This window comes from Cibotium barometz, chromosome 29 (assembly GCF_041138505.1).
Source record: "Cibotium barometz isolate CiBa-2024 chromosome 29, ASM4113850v1, whole genome shotgun sequence".
NCBI classification, from domain to species: domain Eukaryota; kingdom Viridiplantae; phylum Streptophyta; class Polypodiopsida; order Cyatheales; family Cibotiaceae; genus Cibotium; species Cibotium barometz.
In genome coordinates, this window is record NC_141074.1 from 18,883,158 (window position 1) to 18,894,982 (window position 11,825).

Below are 11,825 nucleotides of genomic sequence, written 5' to 3' on the forward strand. Positions count from 1 at the left end.
CGAAAAGAATTTTTGCCTGTTAATGAGGCAGAGAGAAGCTGGGAGTTATGGGACAAGTGCTCAATGGACAACAAATCCCTAACTCAGTACATCTCAAACTACAGGGAGATAGTACTCAAGCTAAAGAGAATCGATGCATTCCAGACATTGCGAGGCTTTAAGAGAGGCCTCAAAGATGATTACCTTGAGTACGTAGAGCCCTTATACAGCCTAAAGACTTAGCAGAGGCAATTCAATATGCACAGATATTTGATGACATCAAGCGCCGTAGTGCGCGTGGTGGTTCTAGCAGGGCCGAGGGTAGTGAAAAGAAAAGGTCAGGCCTCAAAAGAAAAGGGTTTCGCAGTGATAAACAAGGGGATAGGACGGACCAGGAAGGACAGGGTGGTCATTGGTCTAAAAAACCGGGATAAACAAGGGGATAGGACGGACCAGGAAGGACAGGGTGGTCATTGGTCTAAAAAACCGCGACCATCCAAGAAGAAAAGAGACAACGAAATCCACAAGAAAGAGCAGTATATTAAAGCGCGAAAGGAAAATCGCTGCTTTAATTACAATGAAGTAGGGCACACGAAGGCTGAGTGTCCAAAGCCTAAAGCCAGCACGAGTGGCAACGAGCCCAAAAAAGATGGTAAATCTTCTAGGCAGTTGCATACAGTGCAGAGACTCCCTCTCAGTTCCACAGAGTTCAGAGAGATGACAGTGTGTCATTGTGATGAGCATCACGCTTGTTCAGTGACACCAGCGATGTGGCAGCCTACTGTAGGTCCGCATGACATGGTGCGCATGTATGGCACCATAGGTGGCCGTAGAGTCACAGTTTTTATTGATGATGGAGCTAGCCACAACTTCTTGAACTACTCGTTAGTCAAGAAGTTGGGATTGACTGAGACCCGGAGTGATCATGAGTATACTGTTGGCCTAGCCAACGGATATGACAAAACGGTATGGAATACCATAGTATTGGGGGTCCCATTATCTATGCAGGACTACGAGGCTCCGCTTGACTTTCAGGTCATGCACTTAGCCAGAGCAGACGTATATCTAGGCAAGGAGTGGCTGTATGGCTTGGGCCCTAGTCTAGCTCAGAATTACTTACATAATACGCTATGTTTTGAGCACGGAGGTAGAGTCATCACCCTACAGGGCGACCGTACTATCCCTGCCACACCACTTATTTCCTCCATGGAGCTGTGTACAGCGGTCCGCAGAGACCAGATAGCAGAGGTATATGCTTGTTACCCTCTTTTGAATTCTGTTTCCGTAGATGAAATGATAAATGATGTTTGCGTAGACAAACAAGGAAAACAAAATAACCTTGGACGAGACCCACTGTTTGAAAACCCTGTTTAGCATGCATGTGATTCAAACAAGAAAAAATCCAAGGTGAATGAGACATTAAAGAAAAAGTACGTAGATACTTTAATGAATTTACTAGAGGAATTTCAGGATGTTTTTCCTGATGATCTCCCAGATGGTTTACCACCATCTAGAGAAGTAGACCATGGCATCGAAGTTATGCCAGGATCAAAACCTATAAGCAAACCTGCTTATAGATTAAGCCACTTTGAGGCACAGGAGGTGGAAAAATAAATAACGGAATATTTGAACAAAGGCTTTATTCGGCCTAGTTCAAGTCCGTGGGCATCGCCTATTCTTCTGGTAAAGAAGAAAGATGGATCTATGCGGATGTGCATAGACTATAGGGCTCTTAATCAGATAACGATTAAGAACAAGTATCCAATGCCATGCATGGATGAGTTGTTTGATCAACTCTATGGATCGAGATACTTCACAAAAATAGACCTAAGATCAGGGTATCATCATGTTAGAATTAAACAAGAAGATGTTGCGAAGACAGCATTTAGGACCCATTTAGGGCATTTTGAGTTTTTGGTTATGCCATTTGGGCTAACCAATGCTCCAGCGACGTTTATGACGCTGATGGACAGTATTTTACGTCCATATCTGGGAAAATTCGTAGTAGTTTTCCTAGATGATATTCTTGTGTACAGTAAGACACAGAAAGAACACATAGAGCATTTGCGTCTAGTGTTCGAGTTGTTGCGAAAGCACAAACTATTTGCAAAGAAGAGCAAATGTGAATTTTTTGAAACAAAAATTCACTACCTTGGCCATATTATATCCGCCGATGGTACGCGGATGGATCCAGAAAAAGTAGAGGCTATTCTTAAATGGCCAGCACCAAAGAATCTCGAGGAACTGCAGATTTTTCTTGGCATGTCGGGGTTCTACCGACAATATGTGAAGGACTACGCGAAGATCGCAGTCCCGTTGACTGACCAGTTACGGTCAAAAACAAAAACCATTAGTTGGGGGGATGCCCAACAAAAAAGCTTTGATAAGCTCAAGGTGACCGTAGAGCAGCTGCACTTGTTTTAACTATTGTCGATCCAAATGAGCCGTTTGTTTTGGAAACAGACGCTAGTAATGAGGCCATTGGGGCCGTACTTATGCAAAGGGGACGCCCAATTGCATTTGAGAGTAAAAAGTTAGATCGTGCACAGCGTAACTACTCGGCTTACGAGCGAGAGTTACTAGCGATAGTTCATGCACTGAAAAAGTGGAGACACTATTTATATGGTGCCACTTTTGAGGTCCGGATGGACCATGAAAGTCTGAAATGGCTTTCAAGTCAAAATGAACTGAAGGGTAGAAAAGCTCGGTGGGCGGAGATTCTACAGGAGTTTGACCTTCAGATACGTTACCAGCAAGGTAAGTATAATGTGGTGGCAGATGCACTTAGTCGCATGCCACAGATTAATGAACTTAGTTTCACAGTCTTCAAGAATGATTTCTTGGAGTCACTACGTGGTTTATGTGAGCATGATCCATCTTTTACAGAGGTCTGGCGCGCTATACGCGTACGCACTTCTTCACAAACGCGACCACCTCCCTCGTTGGCACGTATTGCTAGTCCAGAGAGACTGGCCGAAGGTGTAACGAGAAGGGAAGCGAGAGTTAGTTTGGAGAGACTAGCCGTGTCTTCTGGGTATAGTTTGGAGCCGAAGAGTTGTGACGTAGGCCCTTCATCACCTTTGACTGCCATGGCTTCAAAGGGGAGTGATAAACTTCGTCGGGGGGAGAAATATGCTAATTACTCCATTGACGATGGGTACTTACTCTACAAGGGTAGAATATGTGTACCAACTATTGGTGACTTTTGGGCCCAAATTCTTAAAGATAGTCATGATAGTCCAAGTGCAGGTCATCCTGGGATTCAGAAGACCTATGCACTAGTAAAAAGACAGTTTTATTGGCCTAGTTTGTTTAAGGACGTCCAGACTTATGTGCTGAAATGCAATAAGTGGCAGGTCAATAAACATGACCGTCTTAAGGTTGGAGGACTACTCCATCCGCTGGAGATTCCTCAAGGGAAATGGGAAAGCATTTCCATGTATTTCATTACTGGTTTACCCAAGACGAGTCGAGGGAATGACTCGGTGTGGGTGGTAGTGGACAGGTTAACTAAAATGGCAAAGTTTATTGCCACGAAGAAAACTGTTAAAACGCCAGAGTTGGCAAAACTCTTTATTGAACATCTCTACAAGCTATATGGTCTGCCCGTAGATATAGTGTCGGATAGAGATAGAAAGTTCAACAGTCATTTTTGGAGGGAAGTCTTCAAAAAGTTGGATACTACTCTGAGTATGAGTACGGCAGATCATCCGGAGTCTGATGGACAAACCGAAAGAGTTAACCAAATTCTAGAGGATATGTTGCGTTCTTATGTTAGTAAGAAGTAATCTAATTGGGAAGAGTACTTGCCCTTATTGGAGTTTGCCTATAACAGCTCCAAACACTGAGCGACTGGATTTACACCATTCATGTTAATGTATGGATTCCAGCCGAGATCTCCGATGGCTATAGGCCTAGAAAAGGAGAAGATTCAATCTGTCAAGGATTTCCTTGAAGATATGAATGATATGCTCAGAGCCGCACGTGAAAGCATTCTAGCGCTCAGGATCGCGCTAAAACTTATGTGGATAAAGAACGTAGAAAGGTGACCTTTGCAGAAGGTGACTTTGTATTTCTCAAGGTTCCTGCGCAGTCAGAAACCATGAAAATGAGAAAGTGTGATGACCTTTCTCCGAGATATTGTGGTCCTTTTAAAATCCTTAAGAAGATTGGGGACGTAGCATATAAACTTGAGTTACCGGAGAGTTCTCAAGTCCATCCTGTCTTCCATGTCAGTAAACTGAAGAAATCAGTTCACGGGTTAGAGAACGCAGTTTCTCCATAGATTTTAGTGGACTTGATAGAGCCACCAAAGATACCACATGAACCTGAAAAGATTCTACAGTATCGTGACAGGCAAACCTGACATAAAGTGTACCAGGAGGTACTTGTTAAATGGACAGATAGGGATGAGGAGGTGGCAACCTGGGAACACCGTAGTGCAATTTCCAAAAGGTTTCCCCAGTTTGTTTTCGAGGATGAAAACTCTTCTTAAGGGGGGGATAATGTCACGTAGGCTGTAATGCCTGTGACCGACGGCAGACCGGATGGCCATGTCCGAGGTTCAGTGGGAGAGGACGCCCATGCGGAGTCATGGGCGGCCAGGCTAGTGTGGACGGCAAGCCACACACTATATAGCCTGGGGGATGAGGGGCAATCCTCATTCTTCCTCTATGGCTGGGTGGTGAGCCAGAGGCCATCCCCTCCTGTGGTAACGCCCGTTAGCGGCGTTACGGATATCTAGATAGGGACCATTTGTTGTGGTGGAGTCCACTCTACTAGGTTTCCTTACGGCTAAAGGATGCCTTAGCATAGGCACCATTTGTCGTGGTGGAGTCCACTCTACTAGGTTTCCTTATGGCTAAAGGATGCCTTAGCATAGGGAACATCTGTGGCGTAGTCCACTATACTAGGTTTCCTTATGTTACCAACAATAAGTTGTGTCAATGAAACTGGCAACAATAAGCATGCCCTTGGGGATGACCCTGCCACCTCTAGCCTAATTGGTTGAGTAGATTTTTGACTAACTCATCCATGCTGAAGCATAGATACAACGGAGAATTACATATAATAAAGCTTTGTAACATCTTAAAGAAGTAACATGTATAAGAACCATATGTGAAATGAAGCTATGAGGTCTCAAGACCATGTCTAATGATTGCCAAGAGGTGTCATGCCCATTTTTTAGCATTTTAATCGTAAAATACTTGCAAAATCCTTGACTAGGACTCTCATTAGTGCTGAGATTGGTGGGCACACCAAAACCTTTACCATAGAGGCTTTGGATGATGTGTTCACTTTCTCTTAGGCATCCTTAGCTGCTAGATGGTCATCCCCTACTCTTGGTTTTTGGGTAGATGACTTCTACATCCCTATCTTGCAAATTGTTTACTAGGTCTATTGCCTCATGCTTACTCACATCAAAGGCTTGTAGAAAGCCTTTTGCTCTTAAGTATTGATCATAAACTGATCTGATGAGCATTAAATCATCTAGCCTTTCCTGAGGTCTACATCTCATATGGAGATAATTAGTTCTAGAAATAGTAAGGTACTATTGTACTAGTGCAATTCTTGGAGGAACTGGTTGAGGTGGTAACATTGAAGGTGGATATGCTTGAAGTCTCTCGCTCTTTATTGCATCATGACTTCTAAGAGGCATAATCTAGAGTTGGATTCTATTCGCGATACTCATAAGGGTAAGCCCATTGGGTATTTTATGAAATAATGGGTTTCTTGAGAAGGTGGGACTCCTTCTTACATAGTGCTTTACTGTTGGGTGTTTTATGAAATATTGGGTTTCTTAAGAAGGTGCAACTCTCCTTCTTGCACTGTGTGTGTATACTTTTAGGTGTTTTGTGGAATGATAGTATAACAAAAGAGACATGTCTTGATTGTCGTAAACTGAGGTTGTTGGGCTTCTTAGCCATGGTCACCTTGGGACAAACCCAAATTAGGATAGATACTAAATGTTAGGCATTGCAATGTTTGAAATATTGTGGCACCCGACATGGTTTGACTTTAATATCCCTTTCACAACGTTGATGGCATTGTTTATAGAGCCAGTTTGGGAATCCGGGGCTCGAAGGATCGTGTCCAATCCTGTTTCAAGAGGTTGCACTGTTCACATTTGCATGTAAATGGCTTATCTCGTTCCAAAACTCCTTGCTTAGAAGGAGTTTGAGGTAGATTGGAAGGAGTCTTACCTTCTTAATATATAAGGGAGCACTCTATGAGTGCTATTGAAGGTACTCTATGAGTGTTATTGGGATTGAAGGCCGGGTGGGTTTGATGAGGCATGATTTGATGTACTACAATCGATTGGATTGTCATTTCTAATAATTAGTCTAGATGATTGGGTTCAAATCAAAGATGTGTGTCCTTACAAAGTCTTTAAGGCATGTTTAATTGATTGGAAAAATATTAAGTTCACCTACCCTTTGACTTATACTCATGTCTTGGTTGACTCACATCTTATGTCTCATGCTCAAGCCCATGCTCATGCCTATTATAGCTCACGCTCATGCTCACGCCTCACATCTCACATCTCACATATGTTATAGTTCACGCTCATTGATTTTTTTGCATGATTGTGGACTCACATCTCCTAGTCGGAGGTGGTTTGGCCTGGTTTTTAGAGTTTTTTGAGCTTTTTGGACTTGATGAGGGGAGCAGAAGGAGAGCTCACAAGAATTCTATTACAAGGGAACACATGTCTATTCCTCAATTTGTCAAGAATGACTTATATACAAGTGACTAGCTTGTACACTAGGCCAAACAAAACTTTAAATAGTCCCGGGCCACTGAAAAAACACCTCTCTGTAGGTTAGGCAAGTGAAACCATGTTAATCTACGAAGTGGTTTTAATAGTGGACTTGGGTGGTTGGGTGACATTTTCGGGTGTAGTTGTAGTTGCTTGTGTTCTAAACAATGCTTGAGCAAAATATTTTTTTTTAAACCAACCAAAATAAGGACAACTCATTGAATCAATTGGCTTTTTATTTTTTAGATACATATTAAATATCGATTTTATAATTAAAATGTATAAAAAATCATCCTTTCAAATAGGCTTGGCCCTTTTCCATTTTCTTTGTAGGAATGCTTTTAATGCATCATGTTAAATGGTAGCCACAAATGGTTTACCTAATGTATAAATGGACTTATTTTGGGGTCAACATGCCCTAGTAAGTAACTTGGCATGTGCAACTCTGATTATAGCCCAATGGTAGCACCTATGTCATTCTAAAAAGAGGAAATCTACCTCAGTGGTATCTAAAACTCAGTACTCTCTCTTGCCCCCCCAAAAAAAGTAACTTTACATCTGTTTAAAATAAACACTATTGTTTAGCAAATCAAATCGAGTGATTGGCTACACCTCACATCTCTTTAAGTCAATGAACGGACCAAACTCAGGCCTTTTGTGTGGGCTTGGGCTGATTATTGCTTACTTTTGTTCCAAGTTCAAGTCTCACATCTCTTTTAGGGGATCGAACTCAGGCCTTGTGTGGGCTTGATTATTGCCACAGTAACAACCGAGCTCTTGTTCTAAGTTCAAGTGTAACATGCGCAATTGTGCATCCGCCTCATGATGGCTTATTGTGGCGTAGCCCTCCCGAACCTGTATGGCGGGTCTGCGCTTCCATCCCTTAATTGGTGGTGGTGGTGGTGGTGGAAGTGGTTCTTATGTGGCTGCTCCTGTTTCATCCTTCATGAGATGTGGCATGCCATGTGGCACTCATCAAGAGACGCTGTGGGAGGATCTGTTCTCAAATCCCTCAGAGTGGTGGGACAACAGACTGGACAAGAGAAGTCCTAAGCACCCAGATTTCAAGCACAAGTTCACACGAGAACCCCTTTGGTTGAATGATCAGAACAAGCCCACATGGGTGGATGCCAAGCTAGCCACCCTTGTTGATCATGCCCAACACAAAGATCTTGTTAGCACATGTGATGGGTCTCCAAGCCTGTGTGATAATGGACCAATACATAGAGCACTACATGCCCTCTTGCACATGTACCAGGACCATACTGTTCCGTCTGAGAACGTGTATTGGTCTCTCTTGAAGGCCTGCAGCAAGAGTAACGCCCTCCACCATGCCAAGCAAGTCCACACCCACATGGCTTTTCATGGCTTAGACTCTATTACCTTCCTTGGTGAATACTTGGTGGGCACCCTGACCAAATGTGGTGGCCTTGATGATGCACTCCAGGTGTTTCACATGCTTCCACATAGAACTGATTACTCCTGGACAGCCCTGATTTCAGGGTATACTGACCTCGGCATGGGTTCAGATGCGCTGGAGATGTACCATTGTATGCAGGAGGAAGGTCTAGAGCCAAATCAATACACTTTTGTTAGCCTTCTAAAATCTTGTGGTGGCATACTTGACATTGATGTAGGCAGAGCAATACATGCCGATGTTCTGCGGAAGGGGTTGCATTTAGACATCTTTGTTAGCAACTCTCTTGTTAGCATGTATGGCAAATGTGGGAGCATAAAGGAAGCAGAAGCAGTTTTCACAGATTTGTTGCAGCGGAATGTAGTGTCGTGGAATGCGATGCTTACAGCTTATGTTGAGCAAGGGGAGGGAGAAACCGCTTTACAGCTCTATAGCAAAATGCAAGAGGAAGGTTTGTGTCCAGATGAGCGGACCTTTGTCATGGCACTTCAGGCATGTTGCACACTTGCAGAGGGGGAAGAACCTGTAGTTGTTGAAGGAAAGCCAAGGAAGGTGAAGTCTCTAGAAATTGGCCGGGCATTACATGCTGAAGCGCGGGCAAAGGGCTTCAACTCAGTTGCCTACATCAAGAACGTGCTTGTATGCATGTATGGAAAGTGCGGGTATATGGTCGAAGCAGAGAATGTGTTTGGTGAGTTGCCTGAGCGTAATGTAGTGTCATGGAACTCCATGCTTTCAGCATACTGTGGGCACAATGAAGAAGAGAAAACCTTACAGCTTTATAGACAAATGCAACTGGAAGGTGAGACTCCTCAGGAGCGAACATTTGTAATCGCGCTTCAAGCATGTAGTACACTTGCTGTAAAGCAAGAAAAATGCTTTGAACAGCAGGTTACCACTAAAATGATTGCTCTACAGATTGGCCAGGCATTACATGTTGATGCTCAAAGAAAGGGCTTTGATCTAGACATCATTGTGGGCAGTGCCTTTTTGGCAATGTATGGAAAGTGTAGCAATATTGTGGAAGCTGAGAATGTGTTCAAAGGATTATCTCAGCGCGACATTGTGTCATGGACTGCGATGCTCTCGGCATATATTGAGCAGGGTCAGGGAGAGAAAGCTTTACAGCTTTACAGACAAATGCTAGAGGAAGGCTTGGGCCCAGATCAGCAGATTTTTTTTGTTGCTCTTCAAGCATGTCGTCTTTGTGCAGAGAAGGAAGAACCTATTGTGGTGGAAAGGAAACTACTCAAACTGATGTCTTTGCAAATTTGCCAAGCATTACATGCTGATGTTCAAAAGCACGGCCTTGTATTAGACGGTTTTGTTGGTAGTATTCTTGCGAGCATATATGGGAAATGTGGGAGCATTGTGGAAGCAGTGAATGTGTTTGGTGGGTTGTCCCGAAGCAATGTTGTATCTTGGACTGTCTTGATCACGGGGTTTGTTGAGCAAGGCCAAGGAGAGAAGGCTTTGCAGCTCTTCATGGAAATGCAGAGGGAAGGTGTGACTCCAGACAGTCAGGCCTTTATGGCCGCCCTCCGAGCATGTTGTGTGCTTGCAGAGAAGGAAGAAGCCATTGCTGTGGAAGGGCAAGTCATGAAAGTGATGTCTTTTGAAATTGCTAAAGCATTACATGCAGATTGCTGGGGGAGGGGTTTTGATTCAGATGTTTTTGTTGGTAGTAACCTTGTGATCATGTATGGAAAATGTGGAAACATAGTGGAAGCAGAGAATGTGTTCTGTGGTTTCCTTCAAAGGGATGTGGCATTATGGAATGCCATGCTCTCAGCATATGTTGAGCAATGTGAAGGAGAGAAGGCCTTACAGTTGTACAGACTAATGCAAGAAGAAGGGGTGACTGTAGATGTTTGGACCTTAATGATTTCCCTTCAAGCAATTTGCATGCTTGCAAAGAAGGAAGATGCTGTGTTCATGGAAGGGCGATTGGCTAAAGTGATGTCACTTGAAATTGTCCAAGCGTTACATGCTGATGCTCAGAGGAAGGGCTTTGACTTGGATGGATTCCTTGCAGGTACCCTTGTTAGTTTGTATGGGAAATGTGGGAGCATTGTAGAAGCAGAGAGTGTTTTTGATGGTTTGTCCCAGCATGATATCATTTCATGGACTTCGATGCTCTCAGCATATGCTGACCAGGGCCAAGAAGAGAAGGCTGTACAGCTATACACACATTTGCTTGAGGAAGGTGTGACCCTGGATGATACTGCAATCTCCTGCATCTTACAAGCTTGCAGCAAGATGGGAAATGTAGAGATGTGTCGGCAAATGCATTTGACAATTGTCTTTTCTGGACATGATCCAAGTCTTCTCCTTGCAACCACTCTCATTGATGCATATGGAAACTCTGCAAACATGGCAGATGCTCAGGCAGCCTTTGATATGCTTTCTCAGCCTGATGTAGCGTCATGGAATGCATTGATATCAGGCTATGCCCAAGAAGGGAACTGTGTGAGAAGCCTGCAAAGTTTCGAGGAAATGCTGATAGCAGGCATAGATCCAGACAGAGTCACATTTCTTTCACTTCTGTCGGCTTTCAATCATGCTGGCCTTGTGGATAGAGGCGTCGAGTGCTTTGGATCCATGAGTAGAGATTATGGCTTAACCCCCGAAGTTGAGCATTATGCCAGTATAATAGACCTCCTTGGGCGTGCTGGAGACTTCATGACGGCAGAAGACACGCTGTCAGCAATAAAAGTGCAGCCTGATGTGGCCTTGTGGTTGTCTTTGCTAGGTGCATGCCAAAAGCATGGCAATGTGGAGCTGGGAGAGCAGGTATTTGGTCATGCAGTGCATCTACAGCATAAGCAGGCTTCTGCATATGTCTTAATGTCCAACATCCATGCTAATGTTGGATGACAAGGAGGTTGACTACTTCATATTGAAAGTTGTGGAGGAAGTCTGGCCAGGGCAGGATAGAGGCAGCACATTGCTTGCCTTTAGAAGCACTCATAATACGGTGCCTTTTTTCTTTACATTGTCCTGACCCCATACCCAGCTCGGCATAGGTGCATGTCCCACGGGCACATTTTCAACATTTTTGTCTGGAGTGGTCAGCTTGGTCACCCCATAGGCAACCCCAAAATTTCTCTCAAGATGGGCAACCCCAAAAATTCCCTCAAGGTGCGCCCAACTGAATGCAACCCTGTACCTCTGCCAAGGGGGAGTTGAGCTTTAACCATAATGAGACTCAATAGAAGGAAACTCTGAAGAGAAAGGCCTTATCTCCAGGTCCAAGAGTGTGGATGTGAGACCCCTAGAGTAGAGCGACTCATTCAGGGCCTCATATGACAATGTCCTAATGCTTGGCTATTCCGTCAGCTCCTCTCAGTCTGACCCTTACGCAATAAAGGTGAATGATTCCACAAGGTGTTTTCCTTTATAATTCTCACAAGAAGGTCACATCAAGCGGCTCCCTTGAGGCTTAACAATGTCCTAATTTCTCGATTATGAAGACAACTCTTCTATCCTTGTTATGATCTGCCAACTAAGCCATTCGTCCTAGGTTTTTCTTGTTTTAATAACACAACTTTGTTTTGTTTGGAAAGTTTTCACTTCTCAAGCCACCCGATTGTCCACTTTCTAGTGTTTAATAATTTTTTCTACTTTGGCCAGAATCATAGGCTCACCCTAGCCTCGTCTAATCCCATG

The 11,825-nt window shown here is 43.8% G+C and overlaps 1 protein-coding gene across 1 annotated transcript; it reads left to right on the forward strand.

Moving 5' to 3' along the window:
* Nucleotides 1-7,598: 7,598 nt before the first annotated feature.
* Nucleotides 7,599-11,033, forward strand: LOC147621931 (putative pentatricopeptide repeat-containing protein At3g01580). The gene has a single exon (XM_086823521.1). The coding sequence runs from the start codon at nucleotides 7,599-7,601 to the stop codon at nucleotides 11,031-11,033; it is 3,435 nt and encodes a 1,144-aa protein (XP_086679647.1).
* Nucleotides 11,034-11,825: the final 792 nt, after the last annotated feature.

Excerpts from the sequence above, each read along its gene's own strand:
- LOC147621931 (XM_086823521.1), top strand. The coding sequence starts at position 7,599 with ATGGCGGGTCTGCGCTTCCATCCCTTAATTGGTGGTGGTGGTGGTGGT.